The 23,147-nt window shown below is 44.7% G+C and overlaps 1 protein-coding gene across 5 annotated transcripts in view; it reads left to right on the top strand.

Moving 5' to 3' along the window:
* The window catches only part of CDCA4 (cell division cycle associated 4), a 571,510-nt gene extending 559,607 nt beyond the window's left edge, over window positions 1–11,903 (top strand). The window contains exons 2-4 of one of the 5 annotated variants that reach the window (XM_060271559.1): window positions 1,696–2,406; window positions 7,601–7,685; window positions 11,044–11,903. In XM_060271559.1, the coding sequence (XP_060127542.1) occupies window positions 7,647–7,685; window positions 11,044–11,793 (789 nt within the window). In that variant the 5' untranslated portion in view covers window positions 1,696–2,406; window positions 7,601–7,646 and the 3' untranslated portion in view covers window positions 11,794–11,903. Of the gene's footprint in view, window positions 1–500; window positions 2,407–4,506; window positions 7,686–11,043 lie in introns of those variants that run through there. The other 4 variants (XM_060271557.1, XM_060271562.1, XM_060271552.1 and 1 more) reach the window with 4 other exon arrangements.
* The last annotated feature ends 11,244 nt before the right edge of the window (window positions 11,904–23,147 follow it).

The following is a 23,147-nucleotide window of genomic DNA, read 5'->3' on the forward strand; positions in this document are numbered from 1 at the left end:
GCGTAGGGTTGCAGCAGCCCGAAGTTCGGCGAGGCTTACTCCCATGTAAACGCGCGTGGGATTCCCCTCCGAATCATGCCCAGCCTTTGGCAGGAGTTTGAAACTTCGCCTGCCTCCTGGCCAGCCACTTACAGCCGAGGGGGAGGGGCTGAGTGCCATGGCAACCCCCTGCACCAATGCCCGGCCGAGGGCCCAAGAATGAGAAGGAAAAACGAATGGCGGGTGGGCGGGACTAAATCCCCGTAGCGATCTCCACCCCCACCCCCCACAACAGCGCGAATGATCTCAGCGGAGAGCGTCTCCCCCGCTTCCCTCGCGACCCAATGGGAAGCCCGAAGCCTGCGACGGGCGGTGCCGAAGGCCTCCCACGTGCCTCCTCCGCGCCAATAGCAAGGCGGGAGAGGGAAGAAGGGGGCGTAGGCGACCGTTTCTTTGTGGGGTTTGACAATAAGATGGCGCAGGGGGGAAGGGGGAGGAGCTCCCGGGACCGTTGGCCCCGCCCCTTTCCTCTCAGGCGCGGAGATCGTCCAGGCGGGAGCGGGAGCTCGTCTGGGGCAGGCGGCGCGGGCCGGCGGGTAAGAAGAGTCGGGCGGCGGGCTGGGCCACGGAGGGGGCCGCTGGCCCCGGGTCGCTGATTCGCAGTAGGTGAGGGGAGGAGACGGGGAAGCGGACGCGGCAGGGCCGGGCCAGCCGAGGAGGAAGAGCCCGCGGAGGGTCACGGAGCCGCGGCTCCAAAATGGCGGCCGAGGAGGAGGAGGACAGGATGAATCATCCCGCCCGCTTCCCCTGGCGCCCCACAGCAGCAGCAGCCACGTCGGGTCTTGCCCCACATGCTCTACTGCTCCCTCCGGCTTCTCTCCTCGCGGAGAAGAAGCAGCTTTGGCTATCCTCTCCTTCCACCCGCTTTGGCTCCGCTCCAGCAGCAGCCTCGCTCCCCGTCCGGAACCTGCTTCTACCTCCTTCGCCTCCTTTTCTTCGCCGCTCCGCCGCCGCCACATCATCCCCGTCTGAGCATCAGGAGTGGGGTCGATTGGGGTGGGGGTGGCGGCTGCTGCAGCTCCGGTTCCCCTTCCCCACTCCCGCCCCGAGCCCTTTTGAAACGCGCTCATCCCCCGCTTCCAGGCACATGCACGGGAGTTTCCACACCCACGCGGGTCCCTTTACGTTTCTTACATCTTGCCCATGTTTTCTCTTTTCTGCCCGCTCCCGCTGGAAAACATCTGCTGCTCCTTTTTTTTTCTCTCTTCCTTTTTTTCTAGTAGAGGAGAGGGGAGCAATATAATGTAATGTAATATAATATAATACACACACACACACATTGCGCGCGCGCGGGTATATTGCCCTTCATCCGTAGATCTCAGGGCGGCTCGCAATACAATGTTTCTCTTGCTCTCCCCCTCCCCCACTAGAAAAAAGCCCCGATTGAAACCTGGTGCTCCTAGTCCCGTCAAGCCCCACTTCCCCACACCCCTCCTCCGACACGTGCGCGCGTACGTGTGTACCTTTCTCGCAAGCAACCGTGGCATGTCTTTTCCCCCCACCCATCAGTAATTGGTGGGTCGAAGCTTCGGAGGTGTATGGGTACAAACAGGAGTCATTGGAAAGTTGGGTTCTCATACTGTATCTCTTAAGACAGTGCAGGGGAGGGTGCTACAGGCAGACAGGGTGGGTGGTTCTCTTTTGTGGTAAGAGAAGGGTTAGGTGGTCTTCTTTACCGTATGTGGGATGTGTGTGATGATTTATGATTTAGAATAAAGATGTGTCAGCATTTAACATCACCTACCTGCCTGACTCCTTTATATACCTTGACTGCTGTCCTTCATCTCCACCTTTGCACTGCACGCTTTCTTGAGTGAGTATTGTCTCTCAAAGCAAAGTATAATATTAATATTTGCGTTCCTGCCGTTTCATACTTTTGACTTGAAATTCTTATATCCTCTTGGACTTTTTCCTCACAGCCATTGCATGCTGTCTTCCCTATTGCCAAAGAATTTTTCCCATAATTTCATCATCATATTTATCCATATATCGTTTCATCTGTGACTTTCCATCTTTTGAAGCAGTTTCTCAGTTCCCCATGAATTCTTCACAGTTATCCTGTTCTTTTTGTCCTTTCTGTGACACCATATATTTGATTCTCTGGTCTACCTGATATTCTGAACTATCCCTTTTACAGAAACAGTTTACAACACAATTGTAAGAATGCATATTCTGAAGTCAGTCCAAGGGGATTTGCTTATTAGTAAATGTGTTTAGGAGTACAACTTTAGTTTATTACAATTGTCCAAGGCAGAAGTTTTCAATTATCTGACTTCACAGTATTTTAGTTAATAATTCTGTTCTATTTGTATAGATCTCTTTCAGTTGTTCGACCCACATTTCAGTTGGTTGCTTAAAGCGACTGAGGTAAGATTTGATATGTGGGACTTCTCAGTTTTTAAGCCTGCTAGAAGGTTCAGACCTAAGGCGACTGAGGTAAGATTTGATATGTGGGACTTCTCAGTTTTTAAGCCTGCTAGAAGGCACAGACTTTCATTAGTCAGAAGAACCCAGTTTATAAGGAGATACCTACCGGATCACATCAGTCCATCTTAGTACAGTGGGCAGTTGGATGCATCCTTCTCGGTGGTGGCGCCTACCCTGTGGAACGCCCTCCCAACATATGTCAAAAAGGAAAACAACTACCAGACTTTTAGAAGACATCTGAAGGCAGCCCTGTTCAGGGAGGCTTTTAATGTTTAATAAATTATTGTGTTTTATTCTTCTGTTGGAAGCCGCCCAGAGTGGCTGGGGAGACCCGGCCAGATGGGCGGGGTATAAATAATAAATTATTATTATATTATTATTATTATCCATTAATCCCACAAGTACAGAACAAAGGCAAAAATACACTGTTTCCATTCCAAGTTAGTGGTATTCAGTGGCATGCTGGCTACTTTTGGATACATTGCCAAAACATGGTTTTCGACATCAAAAGAACAAACCTAGCTGCACCTCTCCTCAGGGGCAACAGTGAGGAGAAAATTGGGTTGTTCTGCTTCTATTCTATATTAACCACAGTAGTGTACAGTCTGAACCCTGACAATGGTTAACTTTAAGTATATTTAATTAAAACAAGTTACCTGAATAAGCTGTGGCCTGAAGTCAGCATGTTTCCACTAACCATTGTTAAGATTGGCCACAGTTTGTCAGAGTTCAGATAGAATAGCAAGCTGTGGTTAATCCAAAATGAAATGTAAAGTTTCTAGACTCCAAATCAGAATGAGGAAGTATATGCGAGCCTGTGGGAGGCTAGGTTTGTTCTCTTATATATAAACTATTGGTTAATATTGTGTCCTAACCACCTATTAAGTATTCACCATGAGTTTGTCTAAGCCCTTTCTATAGCCATCCTAAACCAATGAGCATCACCCATGTTTTGTGGCAGGGACTTTAATAAAACCATGTTGCATGAAGTACTTTTTGTCTCTCCTACATCCACTACACATCAACTTTTGTGAAGTAAAACCTTGGTTTATTAAGGGAAGGATTCTATTTGGTTTCACCACACAGTGCATGATTTCAGCTGTTGCTCTTAGTTGTTTTTTTTCTAAACCGAAAAGCTCCACACGTTAGCCTTTCCAAACATTGTCCCTGTACAGTGGTGCCTCGCTAGACGAAATTAATTCGTGTAACGAATTTTTCGTCTAGCGAGTCCCAGTTTCCCATAGGGATGCATTGAAACGTAATCAATGCGTTCCTATAGGCTCTGGGGGACTGGCGGCGGCATGCAACGGGGCTTCGGAGAAGGTCTCCGAAGCCCCGTCCGATGCCGGTTGTATGCAAGGCGGGGGGGGGGGAGAAGCTCTCTTCTCCCACCACCACCTTGCCTGCCTCCCCTGACACGGAGCACAACTTCGGAGGTCTCCGAAGTTGTGCTCCGTGCCGGCTGTGTGCGGCGCGAGAAGAGCTTCTCGCGCCGCCGCCTCCCGCCCGCCTCCCCCGACACGAGCGCAACTTCGGAGGTCTCCGAAGTTGCGCTCCGTGCCGGCTGTGCGAGGCGAGAGGCGGCGGAGGGAGAAGAGCTTCTCCCGCCTGCCTCCCCCGACACGGAGCGCAACTTCGGAGGTCTCCGAAGTTGCGCTCTGTGCCGGCGCTGCGGGGCGAGAAGAGCTTCTCCCACCTGCCTCCCCCGACACGGAGCGCAACTTCGGAGGTCTCCGAAGTTGCGCTCCGTGCCGGCTGTGCGGGGCGGGAGGCGGTGGTGGGAGAAGAGCTTCTCCCGCCGCCACCTCCCCCGACACAGAGCGCAACTTCGGAGGTCACCCCCCGACACGGAGCGCAACTTCGGAGGTCTCCGAAGTTGCGCTCCGTGCCGGCTGTGCGGGGCGGGAGGCGGTGGTGGGAGAAGAGCTTCTCCCGCCGCCACCTCCCCCGACACAGAGCGCAACTTCGGAGGTCACCGAAGTTGTGCTCCGTGCCGGATGTGCGCGGCGAGAGGCGGCGGCGGGGGAAGAGCTTCTCCCGCCACCTCCCGCCTGCCTCCCCCGACACGGAGCGCAACTTCGGAGGTCTCCGAAGTTGCGCTCCGTGTCGGATGTGCGCGTAAGACGAAGCGGTGGTTATAGAAAATTTTGTCGTCTTACGAATGCCTCTTACAACGCAAAACTCTTTAGTCTAGCGAGTTTTTCGTTGTGCGAGGCATTCATAAAGCAAGGCATCACTGTACTTAATTTTGCAAGAGGCTTCAACAAGCCTCCCTTTTGTGTCTTAGTACATAAATTCACTCAGGGCTAGAAAAGGTTCTAGGTATTCAGTTGCCCTAGCACTCAGAAACTTGATCTTGGCAGCCCTATGCATGGCTTGTGCTTAACTTCATCTTAAAAACCTTAAAATAGTTTTCCAGCTGGACCAGCCCTTGCCACTCACTTTGGTAACACTTATCCTCACATCCTATATAATCTAGTAATTTCTTAGCCTCTTGTGTCATCCTCCAATCCTTCTCTTCTCATACATTGGACAGAGTTGTCCTTACTATCCTGTACACAGAAACATTGTTTCCTGATTTTTATCTCTATATCTCACACAAGCATCCCACCCTATCCATACAACTTGCTGCAGTCCATAAAGTGCCACCTATTTTTCCTTACTGCAGTAACTTGAAAGAAACTAGTCTCTCTAGCAATCTCAAAGTACAGTACTGTGGATTTTCTACTTTGGTAATCATGTTGTCTGCTAGTATTATGTGGGTGACTTGGATTCAATCCACAGCAACTACATATTTTTTGCAGGAAAAGGGAAATTTTAGAATAGCATCAATAAATATTAATAAGGTAGAGAAATGTAGATGAGTAAAGGGACAGGTATCTTGGCATGTAAAGAAGCAAATAATAATCTTTGAAGCACAATAAAATCTGATAAGTAACTGGTTCATACCCCAGGTTTTAGAGATCCATGAACTATACATGAGCAGTAGCTAAAGGGATTAGCTGGCTGCATCTAGCTGGTAGATTTTAATTCCCCATTGAGGGAGAAAGTAATTAGCAATTGTTAGGACATACAACATATTTCCAACAGACACAGGTGGCGCTGTGATCTAAACCACTGAGCCTAGGGCTTCCCGATCAGAAGGTTGGCAGTTCGAATCTCCGCGACAGGGTGAGCTCCCGTTGCTCAGTCCCAGCTCCTGCCAACCTAGCAGTTTGAAAGCACGCCAAAAAGTGCAGGTAGATGAATACCGTAGCAGGGTGGATAAAAATCAATGATTTTTTTAAAAAAAATCAGATTTTTTGATTTAAATCAGTTTTTTAAATTCCGCTATTTTTAATAAAATGCTTTGTGAGGAAAATATATTACCATCCAAAGGTTGTTCCATCATGAAATAAAGATTAGGTTTTTTTTATGTAGAATAAGGCTGTATATGTTTAATTTTTTGGGTAAATAAATTCCATTAATCCATTCACAATGTCATGCTCTTCCAGAGGTTTTTGTAAGATTATTGGGCCGTTTCTCTGCCTACAAGATATTATCACAGATGCTTGGTTTACTTTTGCAGTTCTCAAAACTGAATTTGACTCAACAGAGATCACATGCCTCTTCCTTCACAGCAAAAATGTTATAACATGAACAGAGTTGAGAAAAAGACCTTAATCCTATTGTTCTACAAACCTATGAATACAGAAACAGCCCCTTCAGTGCTAAGTTTAAGTTTCTTAAAATATATATATATTGTTTTTGTTTAGCCAAATTAGTTAACAAACATGGATTTTTGTTTAAGCAAATAACATATGCTGTAATATTATTGTTTCAGTTGAATAAATCTATTTAAATTGTTATTATTAAGGTAATGATTATTTTTCTCCTTCCTAAGTACAACAGTAAAGTTGTCTAAATATGAATGATTAACCTATTAAACTGGGGATAAAAAACTAATATGAAAAGTTGTTATTCTAAAAATCTTCATCTACTTGCATATTAAAGTTATACCAGCATGTATTAGTCTTTAAGCAGAAAACTATGATTTAAATCAAGCCTTAATGACTAGTGATTTAAATCATGATTTAAGTCGTGATTTAAATCAGTTTAAATCAAATCCAGCCAGATAAATAGATACCGCTCCGGCGGGAGGGTAAACAGCATTTCCGTGCACTGCTCTGGTTTCACCAGATGCGGCTTAGTCATACTGGCCACATGACCTGGAAAAACTGTCTGTGGACAAACGTCGGCTCCCTCGGCCAGTAAAGCAAGATGAGCGCCACAACCCTAGAGTTGTTCATGACTGGACTTAACTGTCAGGGGTCCTTTACCTTTTTACAACATATTTCCAGTCTCGGCAATACAGTATTGGTGAGTGGGCAGGGGGTCACCCAATGAAATTGATGGCAGTAGATTCAGGACTGAAAGTAATGTATTAAAGGCTGCATTTTTAACATGTAATCTACTAACGCTTCACATTCATATGTTCTAACAAGAACATGAAAAAATTGAAAATCTTACTAAAATCAGCAGTAGAAGTGAGTTCCTTTACCCTGGGATACCACAGCTGGAGTTGAAGGTATTGGACAATAAGTCCCAGCTCTGTTGACAATGATACTAGCTGCTAGCTCCTACTATTGCTATGTGAGACAAACGTGAGTGAATTGACAGTTTCTAATTATAAGGTCACCTACCCTTGAAGTCTGTGTATGTATTCAAATCAAGTGTTTTGAAATCACATCCTTAATTAATAACACTAGGTGCCCTTAGACAAGTGTGGGCCGCCACCAATGCTTTATCCTTCACCACCACCCATCTACAATGTAGGAATAATACTGATCTATCTTATTGGGTGTTTGCAAGGATTGCAACACTGTAATATATGTGAAATGCTTTGAATGCTTGGAAGCTCTACATAAACGTTTCAAGTTTCATCAGCCATAGCTGCAGGGGCTGATTTGGGAGGTTTACTGCATACTTTCTGAGAGCCTAGCTTTCACTTCACATTATTTTGTCAAGTGGGAGAGGGAACGCATATGGGAAGAGAGGAAATAAGTCTACTTTGAAAATGTTTCTATCATATTTTCTGAGAATTTTCTTTCTAACTGACGGAATGCATATTTGTTTTTTCACCTGCTGCTTTCAGGTAGGTGGTGCTAGAACATTTGCTGTATGGAATCTTGCTCTGTAATATGGGGGAAGAGGAAGGACTGCATCAGACACAATTATTGGTAAGTGGCACTGTGGGTTAAACCACAGTCTAGGGCTTGCTGATCAGAAGGTCGGCGGTTCGAATCCCTGCAATGGGGTGAGCTCCCGTTGCTCGGTCCCAGCTCCTGCCCACCTAGCAGTTCGAAAGCACACCAAAGTGCAAGTAGATAAATAGGGACCGCTCCGGCGGGAAGGTAAACGGCGTTTCTGTGCGCTGCTCTGGTTCGCCAGAAGCAGCTTTGTCATGCTGGCAACATGACCCGGAAGCTGTCTGCGGACAAACGTCGGCTCCCTTGGCCTATAGAGCGAGATGAGCGCCGCAACCCCAGAGTCGGACACGACTGGACCTGATGGTCAGGGGCCCCTTTACCTTTAACTTGTGGACTAAAGTTTGTCTGGTAAGCATTTCTGGACTTAGTAAGTGCTCTCAAGTCACAAGGTGCAGGGACTCAAGGAAATGGGAATTTAATGGGTTAAATAGTTACTTGTGATAATCTCTGCCACCATATGTGTCTTGACTTTAGTAGTCTTATATTTGAAGTAGCCCTGAATTCAGGGTGGTGGTCATAATGCACTCAGCTCTGACTTGCCCTGGTTTTTCTCTTCTATATGATCTGCATGGAAGGAAATATTCTTTTTCTGTTTCACTGGAAAGGGGAAGGCAAGAGAATACAGTAGGGGTGAAACTAGAATTCTCCTGTAATGGTAGAATTGGAGGGTGCATATTGCTAAACAAAATCAGAATAGTCGCTGGATCCATGTGGTGGCAGAAATTTGTCCATATCTTCCGCATTGCAACCAACAGATATGTGGGATGAGTTGATTTTGAGAAAAAAGTAGTGATTATCTTTGGCTCTATGATCTCTCATCTTGCTTGAATGTCAGGCGTGCCAGTTCCCATTTCCCCTATAGTTTTGCAGTTGCTCTTGAACTGGGCAAACTGATTTGTCCAAATTATTTTGCCTTTTTCTGATATACCCTCAAACCCTGGTTTGATTAGTTCATGAAGTTTGATTGAATTGAGCACATGGGCCTGAGAATTGGGAATGAACAGGCTCTGCCACCAACTTTGTCTTTTGGCGCACTCTTCTGGAACACGCTTAACTAGCCTTGCTTTGGATATATTCCCTCACCTCCAATGTCTGGGGGACATGTCTACTCAGCTATTGTGAGAATAGTTTTGTTGTGGCACCGTGATGAGCATTCCCTTCTATGGTGGATTTCTGCCAGAACAACAACCATAAGACACAACTTCAAGTCTCCAGAGATAAGACCAAGAGGTACACTGCTTTATTTGTAGCAGCATATTGATATTTAGAGTTGGCAGGAAGAGTTTGAAAGAGAAGAAGAGAAAAGCATTGTTTATTAGAATCATAGAATGTAGAGTTGGAAGGGACCACAAGGGTCATCTAGTCCAATGTCCTGCAATGCAGGATTATTTTGCCCAATGTGGGTCTTGAACCCACAACCCTGCGATTAAGAGTCTCATGTTCTACCAGCTGAGATATTTGTAGTTCCTAAGTGGGTCAGAGAGCTGCTTGTTCTCTTGCAGTCTTGCTTCTTGTCAAACTAGCAGGAAGACAAAAGCATTCACCCAAGTATTTGTTTCCTACGGAAGGGGCTGCATCTCAGTAATGCTTTGCATGCAGAAAGTCCCAACATCTCCAGCTGTGGTAGAGAGAGATACATGTCTGAAAACCTTGAGACTCACTACCAATCAGTGTACAGAATGCTGAGCTATACCAATGGTCTTTCCATTTCATATGTTTGAAACCTTGCTTGTGTTGAATCACAAGGAAATGGTGGTAAATGTGATTGAGACTGATCTTCCTAGCAAATCTGCCTGACACATTTAAGAACCTCCTTTTTCAGCATTGCAAACAGCAACAGGAGCTTTTCGACACCTCAGTCACGTAATCCAATATTATCTGGATAAGGGTTAATAAGATGAAGCTTAGTCTAGGCTATGGAGATTTTGATGGTGAGCAGCACAGAAATCAAGAAATAGGTAGATTGCCACTTCTAGGATAAATCATGCTCCTACTGAAAAAGCAGATTGGAAATTTGAGGGTGCTTATAGACTTGGTTCTGCATCTAGTTGCTGAAATGGCACCACCAGTTTTGGTTGGTCTGCCAACTGCAAACTTCCTTTAAAAATTCTTCTTTCTTTGGCGATCACTCGTAGCCGAGTAAGATTGTCTTCCATAAACACAGTTTTAACAATGAGTCTGTAAGTGACTGTGGAGACCAGTTCTGGATCCACACGTCCTTCCACAGTGGTTTCCGGGCAGGAGTTCATCATGGTGTGGATTTGCCAAGCATGCCTTCCTCCTAGCACGTTTCTCCCTTGCGTCCTGAGTTCAAGTGTCTTCAAAGCCCATGACACCTTTGGTAAAGGCTGTTCTCCAACTGGAGCGCTTGCAGGCCAGTGTTTCCCAGTTGTCAGTGTTTATACTACATTTTTTTAGATTTGCCTTGAGACAGTCTTTAAACCTCTTTTGTTGACCACCAGCATTACACTTTCCATTTTTAAGTTTAGAATAGAGTAGTTGCTTTGGAAGACAATCATCAGGCATCCACACAACATGATCAGTCCATCAAAGTTGATGTTGAAGAATCATTGCTTCAACTAGTCTCTAGCCATTGACCTATGCCTGGCTTGGAGTCCAGGATCCCCTAGGGAGCACTTGAATCCCCCCCCCAAAGGATATGACAAACTGGATTTAGCTCTGTTCCTTATGGCCATCTTCCTTTCTCAACAGCAGTATCTATACTCTGTAGCACTTTCCATAGGCAGACTCACAGGGCTATGGTTTTTAGGCATCTTTTGAAAACCCCTTTCATTCTGAATTGTAAATATTGTGATGTTGTATGTTGATTCTTTCCATACCAAGAAAAGGGGAGATAGAATCAGCCTGTATTAGCTACTCTCTCATGCAGAGATGCTCTTCTCTGGTGCCAGGATGTCTGAATGTACCTTGTAGCTAAATAATTCAGAACATTTATTTACTGGTCCCAGGTTAATTGTCCTGGAATGGAGTGGCTGTGCACAAGCTATCTCATTAAGACAGTACCTATTCTGTATTGATCAAATGTTAGGTGTGTGCAAATCACATTTGAAAATGATTTTAACTCACTTTTTATTTAATAAGAGGAACCTGCAGATTATTATTCACTTGTCAAAAGCTGGTTTCACCTGGGGTGCCTTTAATATTACTTTGATTGTGACAAATGGTGAGTTCAATTTCCAGGGTACAGACTAAAGGAATGCCTGATTAATCTCTGTTTTGTAATAAAGCTGTTTGATTTTAAATATAAAACCTTAGAAGACAAGCTCTGGATTTGTTATCTAATAGCCTCTTGCTCTGTTTTCAACAGGACACAATGTTTGTACGTGGACTGAAGAGGAAATGTATTGATGGAGAGGACGATATTGAAGGAACGTTAGCTGGTTTTAAAGCCATTCCTTCATATAACCTGCAGCGCCAGTCACTACTAGACATGTCTTTGGTTAAACTTCAGCTCTGCCACATGCTTGTTGAACCTAATCTGTATCGTTCAGTACTAATAGCCAATACAGTACGGCAGATTCAAGAGGAAATGACCCAAGACGGAACTTGGCAGATGATAAATGCACAGAGTACAGGACCAACCTCTCTTGATCGGCTGGTTTCAACAGATATCCTCTGTCGGTCTTCGAAGGAGCAAGCTGAAGAAAAGCTTGTTCAAGGTTATAGTGGCTTCTCAAAAGACTTTGAAGACGCACAGTCAGAAGAGAGTTCAGAAATCTTAAGACCTGCTCCACTACAAGCTCCCAGAAACCTGCAGAGTAATGTGTGGGACATGGAGAGCCCTCCAGAAAATAGAGGAAACTTCCACAAGTCATTGGATCAAATATTTGAAACCTTAGAAACAAAAACTCCTGACTCGGTTGAAGATCTATTTTCAGAAGTTGACAGTTCCTATTACAATCTAGACACAGTATTAACGGGAATGATGGGCAGTACAAAAATGGGACACTGTGATGTACTTGAAACTTTTCCTCAAGCAGCCACAAATTCTAACTCTAACTGTAAATCTGACCTTAATGAGCTTGATCATTTTGTGGAGATTCTTGTTGAATCTTGAAACAAAGAGTGAAGGAGATATCCTTTAAAGAAGCCAGATCCCGAGTAGTGAAACTTCCAAATAGTTTGTCTTCTCAAAGCTGCACATGATCTTCCAAGAAAAAAGAAAAAGCAAAGCACTTCATTTTGCAAAGTTGTGTTAATGTATAAAGTTAACCTGCAACTTGTAGTGTTTGAACTTTACATATTTTCAACAGCCACAATTCAGGGAGGTATTCTAGGCACATCAACCAGTTCAACCAGTTGCCAGCCTACTGATTTTGAAACCTTGTGACACCCCTATGCCATGCCACAAACTGCATTGGGAACTTCCTGGGGCTTCAGCCGTGGCTTCTCATGTCAAAAGACTCCTGGGTGCACAAGGTTAGTCACGCCATTTCTCTGTCCTGCACCCATACATTCCCCAGACTGCCTCCTTGGGGCCCAACACTTCCAAAACCAGATCATTTTCCTAATTCCTTCTAGGATTTAGAAGGAGCGTAAAATGGTGTAGCAAAATTCCTCCTCCCTCGACCATCTCCTCCTCCCCTGTAAGGTGCAAGTGCAAGATAGATTCCAGTCCTCAGCATGCAAAAGGTGGGCTGTAACGCCTCTGCTTAAGTTGAAGCCCATATTTTATCTAGGCTGGGAACCTTCCACCAATCCTTTGCATTTGTTGTTGCTGGTTTAATCATATGACTAGTGGGACTACTTTTGAAGTAATTGGCCTGAGCACCAAAGGTTTGGTTTACCCTTCCCACGCCTTTATCCCAAGTAAATACTTCACAGACTTCTCTACATTTATTTGCCGTATAAGCTCTTGGAAGAGCCAAAAAAGCAGCGGTGCCCATTATCCTAGCTAGCTTTCTCTGTCATTCTTTCTTTTCTGTTTTTAAATAGTTAATAGTTTTGAAAAAAAATGTTTATCAGTATTCAGAACCTTTCAGCTATTTTCTGAAGATATATTTTTGCTATAAATCTTCTGCCAACTGCTTATTTAAAACCTGAAATATTTGCAGTTGTATTTTTTTAAATCACTTTGAAAAAGGGATTTTTTTCTTTCCATATTGTGGGCCTCTCTCCACAGCTCAGCAGAAGTGTGTAAATATCTGACTTCTTAAGGTAGGAGCAGTTGACCACATTCAGTCTTGGGAATACTATGAAAAGCAGCTTTCTCCTATCTAGTGCTCCCCAGACATTTTTTACTTCCAGGCATTTTAGATTTTAACTGCCACTGGCCCCAGTCAGCACAGCCAGGTTGGCTGGGGCTAATGGAAGTTGCAGTCCTAAATATCTGGAGGGCACCAAGTTGAAGAAGGTTGGAGTAAAGAGTTAAGATAGTTTTGACATGAGAACATCAGAGGAGGAGCATTCATCAGGCTGCAGGAGCTCTTGATGCCTAAGTTCAAGCCATGTTTTTGTTACCTTCAAGCATAAATTATGTGGGTTTTATTTATAAGTATTTATATGTTTATGTCATCAAGTGAATTATTTGGCTGAGGTTTACCATCCTACTTCTCTGTGTTTGGAGGGGAAACACCCCCTTCACCTTGCACTAATTACTACAAGACTGTTACAGAGGCCTTTCAAGAGTGTTCTCCAAACTTAACTTGCTCCACTCATGCCAAGTGTGAATATGCGTTCAGCTGAGTCATGATTAACTGATGTTACCATAGCAGGTTAACATTGAAGAAAAAGATGAAATTGTTTGAGTGTGTATGAATTGTCTTAACTCCTCGAAGCGGTTTCCAGTGAGAGGGTGTGTTGTATGTGATAACCTTTGCAATACAATTGCCCAACTTTTGCCTTGGTAAACTGGTAATACAGGAAACAATACTGCATTGTGGGAAAATAGAAAGCGCTGTGAGTACTTTGATTATTTTGGAAAAAAAATTCATTTAACAGTTAAAGGAGTATATCTGCCACCTGACAAAGCAATTTTAGCTACCTTGCATCTGTTTGCATAGATCAATGGAAATGTTGCTTTTTAAAACTCATTTTGATTTCTGCAGCTGTGACACTGTATGCAAAAGACACATGTCAAAATGTTGGAGGCCTTATCTCCCAGCAAAAGGTTGTAATATCTTTGCAACGGGAACTACCATAGCCCTCAAAGCCAATATGGCTGCGCACCATGCACAACCCGAACAACTCTTTCAAAGCATAAAGATCCTTGTCATTGTGTATGTATAGCTAAATGTCTTTGTCTTAGTTTAGGTTGCAATTTGAAACCACTTTGCATAAGTAGCCCCTCCTGAGGTTAATGGGGCTGCTTTCAAGGAAGTGGTTTCATGATTGCGGCCTTAATAATTTAAGTGCTTTTGAAGCACCTGATTTGAAAACAGCAGTGTATGTTTTTCAGACCTGGCAGGTAGATGCCTATTTCTGTAACTCAGTTTTTGTGCCAGATCATGCAGTTTGTAAGGGGAAACTTTCTAATGCATTTGAAAGTGATTAATGTCTTTTTATATTAAAGTTGAATATGAAGTGACTACTTTGCTTAGTAGGTTCTTTTCAATCTGGATATATTCTGTGCCTGTTGGTAACTTGTACTTAAAGAACTGGACTCATGAAATTGAAATTGCTTCATGGGTGCTAGTTGAAGGGTCATCACCATTTATTGCAATTAATCAACTTGTAATCAACCCCCTGCAATGCAGGCATAAACAGATGTCCCATAGGGGTGCAACTGAGGAATGCCCAACAGATTAAATTGGTTGGTCCATAATAGTATGTTTGGAAAAGCCAATTTCCAGCATTGCAGGTGCCTTCCATTCCCCCTCATAGCCCTACCCTTACTTTAGCCACTGCCTTTTCTCTCAACACCTGCTCAAGATTTCCTTTTCTTGATTCTACCTCAGGGATGAGGAATCTACAGGTGTTGGATCAGGGATGGTGGGAACTGAGCTTTCAGATGTGTTGACCTGCAAGTTATTCATCTAAGTTTTCTCTCTCACTTGAATTTTGGCATATGCATGAGAGCACAACACTTTTATGTGTGAATGCTTGTTTAAGATGACAGCTACCAGGAGGAGTTGGCCATATTTAGTCAGTTGGAATAAAAAAAACAGCTCTTGCAGCTGTTCAGGCTCCAGTCGATGAAAGCGTATGCCACAATAACTTAAAAGCCAATGTGAGACCCCCAACATTTACTTTGTGTGTGTATACTTGAAAGTGCATTAAATAGCAACACTATATACTTTTTGAAAAAGATGGCTAAAGCAACTATGAAAGCAGTAGACCTACCGGTATGTCATCTGAAAATCAGCCACTCCAGCATATCAGAGGGGCTCAATAGTTGTCCTGGGACAGCAGGAAATTGCTTAAGTGGTTCAAAGGTGTCTTTGCTGGTGGTCTGCGCTACAAGAGCGGAGCTACTATTCAGGGTCTACCACCAGCCTTGCAAGATACACTGCCACCACTACTGTCCAGCCAGCCTGGGACAGGAGACTCAGACCTTAGCAGGCCACCCCTAAGACTAGAGAAATGGCAGTGGCTCTTTTACTCCTTGAGCCTCAGGATCACTAACTTGACAGCAAGCGACCAGGAACTTAGGAACTGCATTCAGTACAAAGGCTTCACCCAAACAGACACACACCAATTTTAAATGAAGTGGATTAATAATAAATAACAAAATAAGCGATGGCATAAAATGGGATCAAAATTCTCGTAAAAACTAAAGTTAGAAAATCCAATTGTCAAAACAGCTTGGAATTGTAAACCAGAACAAAATAGCAAAGCTAATTTATTCTAACTATAAATATTGCCAAGCATTGAGGATACCGGATATAATCCATGGCAAGTATGAATTTGCTGGTGTAGGATGTTAACTAGGGTTTAGTAAACCTGGTGGGGGACGTCACATTATGCTCCTCCTGGGGTAGTCTGTCCAGTTGTAGTCCCCATCCTGTGCTCAGCTGTCACCTGTGCCTCCTAGAAGCTGTCAGCATGCAACAATGGCCCAGGATACGGCTTTGACTGGCCAGCTAAACTAGGTGGGGGGGAGCTGATGGGTCCCAAACGCTTGGTGAGTTATGGACTTTCCCAGCATGCCAAGACAGTTAATGCAGTAAAAGCAACATGAGAGTTGCGAGTTACAGGTCTCTGCAGCCACAGCAGGCAAAATAATACTCCTGTGGTTTGACTTTGCCCCCCCCCCCGGGCTCACTCCATTGCTTTTCGAGACAGGCGGAAGCCAAAATAGTAAAATACAGTGATATCTCAGTTTACAAACACAATTGGTTCCGGAAGTCTGTACTTAACCAGAAGCGTACTTAACCTGAAGCGAACTTTCCCATTGAAAGTAATGGAAAGTGGATTAATCCGTTCCAGACAGGTCTGCGGAGTACTTAAACTGAAAATACTCAAACCGAGGCGTACTTAAACCAAGGTATGACCATATATATATTAAAACTCTGGTGAATGCCCTGAACCAATCAGAAGGCTTTGATGCTAGAATCTCCTGGTACTTTTGTTTTCCTGCAGCAGAAACTGCTTCTCAATTACCAAACCTTTCCCCTGCCCTTAAAACACAGTACGGTAAGCCTAAATACGGTGACACAGGAGCTTTAACCTGACAATGTCATTCTAATTGCAAAGAAGCAAATTTCTATCCAAATGCCACCTTTTACTCAGATGCCTAAGCAAGGGAACAATTGTCTCGACACCCTCTCCCCCCCCCCATTATAAATTGCCACCCAACACACTTGGAAGCTGATTTTGGGGAGTCATGAAAAGGCAAGGCATGGATAGCTGTCCTCACTGTTGCTGAACTGTTCTTTCCAAAGAAGGGCGAGAGAAAATTGTGAGATTTTTCTATCCCAAATACCAAAACAAATTGGTTGGCCCTTTGCACTAGGCACCTTGACATGCACAGCAGGTCACAACGCCCTGGTCACACCCTGGTCCCTTTCGCTGCAGGTTTCCAAATGTTTGTTTGCAACCTGGAGTAGGGAGCAGGAAGTGGCTCTGAGGATGATTGGGAGCAGAGAAATGATTGACAGAGAAAGACGAAGCAACTCCTCTGTGCTGCTGCTCTACTCCAAGTTGCTGTCTCTCCCATGATGCTTTTGCAGCAAAGAAGGAAGCCACTGGGCTTTTAATAGAATCGTAGAATGATGGAGTTGGAAGGGACCCAAGGATCATCAAGTCCAACCCCCTGCAATGAAGGAATCTCAGCTAAAGCACCCATGACAGATGACCATCCAACCTCTGCTTAAAAACCTCCCAGGAGGGAGAGTCCACCACCTCCCGAGGGAGACCTTTCCACTGGCGAACAGCTCTTACTTTCAGAAAGTTTTTTTCCGTTTGTCTAGTCGGAATCTCCTTTCTTGTAACTTGAAGCCATTGGTTTGAGTCCTACCCTCCAGAGCAGGAGAAAACAAGCTTTCTCCATCCTCTATGTGATAGCCCTTGAGATATTCAAAGATGGCTCTCATATCTCCTCTCAGTCTCCTCTTTTCCAGGCTAAACATACCCACCAGCTCCAACCGATTCTCATAAGGCTTGGTTTCCAGACCCCGGGTCATCTTGGTTGCCCTCCTCTACACACATCCTCCCAGCTTGTCAATATCCTCCTTAAATTGTAGTGCCCAGAATTGGATACAGTACTCCAGATGTGGTCTGACCAAGACTGAATACAGGTGGAGCGGCACTATTGCTTCCCTTGACCTGAACACTAGAGTTCTGTGAATGCAGCTTAGAATGGCATTAGCTTTTTTTTGCTACTGCAAAACCTGTCACCCACTAAGACCTCTAGATCATTTTCACATGTACTACAAGTAAGCCAGGTGTTCTGCATCTTATATTTCTGCAGCTGGTTACTCCTGCCTAAGTGCAGACCCTTGCAGTACATTTGTCCCAATTGAAATTAATTTTGTTAGCTTGCACCCAGTTCTCCAATCTGTTACGGTCATTTTGAATTATGATCCTGTCTTCTGCAGCATTAGCTACCCCTCCCAGTTTGGTGTCATCTGCAAATTTGATGAGCATCCCCTCAATTCCTTCATCCAAATTGTTCATGAAGACGTTGAACAACAGCAGGCCCAGGAAAGCCTGCGGCACCCCACTTATCACTTTTCCCCAGGATGACGAGGAACCATTAACGAGTATTATTTGGGTTCGGTCAGTGAACCAGCTACAAATCCACCTAACAGTTACCGTACCTCATTAATACAAGAGTTTGCATGTACCATGTAGCTAAGTTTCTCTGCACCCCTGGCCAGAACCAAGGAATACGATTTTGCACTAGACTGCACCATTTAAAAGTGCAGGAGGGTTATACACCCCACCCCGGTTATTTATTTAAGTTCTCCCTCTGTACAAAAAATGATTTTGTTTTGGGTATGGGGTGTTCAAAAACACGTGTGCACATAGACACCTATGCAGCCTTCAGTGGGTACAGCAAAGGGAAAGGTGCTTTGAGTGTTTAATACAAAAGGTTAATTATGAGCAGCTCCCTGTGAGTACGTAAAACTGGAACGACTGTTGCTTAGCAGTGATTTACTCTGAGTCACAGCATTGTTTAATTATTGACTTGACTTATTCTCCACCGATTTCAAAAGTGCACATGCTTTTTTTAAAAAAAAACTTGGCATAACCATTTTTGCCAGCCTCTTTTGGTTGTGTAAGGGAAGCAATTGCCATTGGGCCACAAATGGACATGGTAAAATTGATTAAGTTTGTAGGTTTGTGCAATACTGCCACCCCACCCCCTCACTACCCTGCAGGGTTGCGGGGAGGGGCAAACCTAGAAGAAGGAACAGGGTCCCAGGTTCAATCCTTGCCATCTCTAGGTAGGGCTAACCCTCTGAAACCCTGGAACAGAGGTGTAGCATGAGAGGGCTGCCAGGGCAATCACATTGGGCACATTGGGGGGGGCACACAGCTCCCGCCGCCCTCCCCGAGCCAGCCATACACCACTTTGCGAGACCGTGTGGGGAGAGCGGCATGAGAGGGACAGAGCAACCGTGCATCCTTTGATTGTAGCCTCACATAAGACTGGGACTAAGGCATGTACCCCTGCCTGCCGCGTTCCCACACTGCCCTCCCAGCACTGCCTTGCAAGGCTTAGATCCGGGGAGGGTGCCAACTGGAGAGTGCAACAGCCATGCCACTCAGGACTGGTGTCACTCTAGCAGTGGTGGGGGCTGGCAGGCAAATCTAAAAAAAAAAAGTAGTATAAACACTGACAACTGGGAAACACTGACCTGCAAGCGCTCAAATTGGAGAACAGTCTTTACCAAAGGTGTCATGAGCTTTGAAGACACTCAAACTCAGGATGAAAGGGGGAAACGTGCTAAGAAGAAGGGACGCTTGGCAAACCCTCACCATGATCAACTCCTGCCCAGAAACCTATGTCCCCACTGTGGAAGGACATGTGGATCCAGAATTGGCTTCCACAGTCACTTACGGACTCATTGTTAAAACTGTGTTCATGGAAGACAATCTTACTTGACTACAAATGATTGACGAAAAAGAAAGGTGGGGGCCGGGCAGGTGTGGTGGGCTCCATTTGTCCTTCACCCCTGGCATGGGCGTGCAGACACACCCCACCTGGGCAGCTTTGAGACATGCTCTGCCGCTGCCCTGGAGAACTGCTGCCTATCGGCATAAACAATACTGGACTGGATAGACCAATGCTTTGACTTTGTATAAGGCAGCTTCCTGTGTTTTCCCTAGTCAAGGAAGCTTAGCTCCTTGGTACACCCAGGCTTAGAGCAATGACACCAGCTGGGAGATGGCTTGAACGGAAGCAGAGGAAAACTCCGGTTGAATGCAATCAAACACTGGTGAGGGCTCATTATTGAACCTACTCAGCCACCCATGTGGTTGTATTGTGGCCAATGCTACCATTAGGCCAATGAGGCAGCCGGCTATGGTGCAGACCTCTGAGGGGTGCAATGCTGAACTAAGGGGAGCACAGTTTTATACAGATTAGTTTTTGTCATATCTTATGAATTTATTTTGAAGAATTTTATTATTTTGGGAGTAATTTGTACATGAGAATTGTTTTCTCGGTATATATACCGGTAGCAGTAGCTTGAAGATTCCAAAGTCTATGCTGTCACAAGGAGTATACTTCTCTTCATATGACAACAAAAACTCCTGGATAATTTGCCTAATGTTTCTGTTGCTCTAAGCATCCTTCTCACATGCCAGGGTCAGTGACAAGTGGTGAACGCCGTTTCTCAAAGCTCAAACTTATAAAAACGTACGCTCAACTATGTTGCAAAAGAGACGAGTTGAACATGACCAAACATCAATGCTTGACCTGAAGGAATCGGCGACAAAATTTGCAAAGGGAAAGATACACAAAGTCAGATCTTGATGCGCCCGTAATTGAAACTTTAAAGAGACTTACGTTTTAACACCACAGTTATCAAGATTATTTGAAATGGTTTGCACGCTAAGACTTTTTCTTTTGTATTTGAGAAAGATGATCAAAGATTGTCGTATTGCTTATTTTTGCGATGCAAAATAAATGTAGTTGTTTCCGTTGTTTAAAAATATGTTGGTTGTCTTTTAACTGATTTCATTGAAAGTTGATTTGGTGTCCCCAAAGAAAAGCAGGATCTACAGCAGGCATCCCCAAACTGCGGCCCTCCAGATGTTTTGGCCTACAACTCCCATGATCCCTAGCTAACAGGACCAGTGGTCGGGGAAGATGGGAATTGTAGTCCAAAACATCTGGAGGGCCGAAGTTTGGGGATGCCTGATCTACAGTATATTCCCTCTAGTTCTGATTTAATGCCACTATGGTGTGGCCTTAAGAGCTGGCGCCAAGAGAGAATTGCAGCGCTGTTCTTCCCAAAAGTAAAAGATTAACAGAAAATGTGCTAATGTGGTTACTCATGACGTTTTATCTCTTGGCAGCTGTCCTGGCACGCCAAAGGTTCTAGTAAATGGTAGGACACAGCTTGAGGCAAGGGGGGGGAAGTGTATTGCAGTCATTCTTGCAATAGAAAGCCCTAGAAACACATGGAATACTCACCATACCCGGCATTTGGGTAAGGGCAATAACTGTCAGAAAAGAAGCTGTCCGCTGACTTCATGCATACTGAAAAGGAGTTGAAATCAACGTGCAGAAAACCACTCTCGTACACCTATGCAAAAATCATAAATCTACTACAGACAAATTTGCCACCCAACAGTTGTGGGGATTAAGCAGATGAGGGAGCCCAGAGCAGGCCCAAGCTGTCTGTGGGTACAACCTACCACCCAAATAATCAGCATGTATGTATGCTGTTATTTAGCCCCATATCAACTGGTAATGTGCTGGGCACTGGACTTTATTGGTGGTGCCACCACAGCTCTGGAACACCCTCCCCAGGGCGACCTATTGCACATGCTATTAGGTGAGCTGTCAACCTTTTTTTAGGAAGGCATTTGGTATGCCTATGCTACTTTTTTATATATTTTATTAAATGTCCTCACTCCCTCTAGTGTTAGGCAGCATGCTTCCTGAATGTATTTGGGATCTCTGAGTCTTCAACCCTTTTGGCCCAGGTCTGCATAGATCAAAGGGAGGGTGGCAGGAGGTCAGCTGAGCTAATTAAGAATGATACTCTTTTGAGTTACAGTACAAGACTATACCAATGTTTTTCTTATCCGTCCAGCAGAAGGTAGGTGCTTTATTCACTTGCAGGAGAATAAAATAATCTTGATTTAGAGTAAGTTCCTAATACAGAGAGTTGGCATGGCCGTTTTTAAAAGATATAGGAGTATAATTATGGATCTGTTATTTTATATGCATTCTGGCATTTACAATGCATTCATCAAAATATACGCCTGACACCCAGCCTCTTAATAGTGCATTACATATGCTTAATAAGTTTGTATTCCAAGTATCTGAAGGAAGGGAGCAAATATCTTCATTTCCTAAGTTCAATCAAAACTTATCTTTGAAAAATGTATTTCTTGACCAGAAAATGAACATGGGACCTAAGGGTTTTCCTGACATGGTTGATGATTACATGACAGCTTTTATCAATTTGGTGCTGACTGAGGCTGATGGGAGTCATAGTCAAAAATATCTGAGGGCACCAGGCTGGCAAAGGTTGCAGCGATACTGACTCATGGTGTCTGTAACGCACATCTGAACTTGCCAGTCTGCAGAATAAATGGACCCATGTCAGTACGGTGTTAGTGCCTAGTTGAAGACTGATTTTTCAAAACCCCTACCCTACACACAGACAGTGCAAACATATCCATGTTGACTCAGAAGTAATCCCCACTGAGTTAAATCACTCCCAAGTAAGTGTGTTCAGGATTGCAGCCCAAACCACATATTGCACACAAACCTATACAAATTCCTCTCTCTCTTCCTTCACTCACCTACCCAACTAATGCACAGGTCCCAAGGAAAAGCCTTACACCAGAGATGGGGAATCCTTGGTGTGGGCAGGGTTAGAAGACCTTACGGTGATGGTCAAACTTGGCCCTTCAGCTGTTTTGGGACCACAACTCCCATCATCCCTAGCTAACAGGACCAGTGGTCGGGGATGATGGGAATTGTAGTCCCAAAACAGCCAGAGGGCCAAGTTTGGCCATAGCCCTTCAGTTTTGTGGATTCAAAAGCTTTGGCTTTCAGATCGGGGGGGGGGGGGTGATCTCAGGAATCAAAGACACCCAGAAAGATGGCAGACAAGGCTAATTGTAAGCAAGTCATTAGTTTTAGAGCTTGTCAGGAGAAAGGGAAAGCGGATTGCATTTAACTCTTAATTTGTTCTTCTGCTCCATTTGTTATGTGGGTTTGTTACCATTCTTACGTAAACCCCCCCCCCCTTTATGAACTCCATTTTCATCCTTTTTAGTAAACTTGTAATCTTGTTTCATAAAAGGTTTGTGGTCTACATTGATTATCACCCCATATCTGTTTTTCAGCTGGCTGCAAATAAAGGAAGTCCTTGGAAATGAAACCCACTGAATTAAACCGGGGTCCTCCGAGGAAGCAGGCACGCGTGCATTCCCCGCCTGCTACCTTGAGGGCAACAGTTACTCGGCAGCAAACATCATTTAATAAGCCTCGGAACAAATCCGCCCGCCGCCCTTAGCACGGTTACTCGGACGTGGATCAGATCCACCTTGCAAGGACTTAACTTCCCAGGAAACACGCGCAAGTCGCGCCAAGTCATTTAGAAGCAAGTCTCAAATGAATGAGGGTTCGCTTCCCACTAGAATGCCGGCAGCCCTGCCACGCGCGCCAAGCGCATCCAGCAGTAGCTGCCCTCGCGGACAGACATTGCGCGAGAAAAGCCTCTTTGCAGAGTTCCAAAAAGGGGGCGGGGAAAGAACGGAGAAAGAAAGAAGGGAAGAAGCAGCGAACGAGCACCTCATTGGACAGCAGCCCGGCGGGAGCTCCGCCCCCTTAGGCTG

This window comes from Zootoca vivipara, chromosome 1 (assembly GCF_963506605.1).
Source record: "Zootoca vivipara chromosome 1, rZooViv1.1, whole genome shotgun sequence".
In the NCBI taxonomy this organism is placed as follows: domain Eukaryota; kingdom Metazoa; phylum Chordata; class Lepidosauria; order Squamata; family Lacertidae; genus Zootoca; species Zootoca vivipara.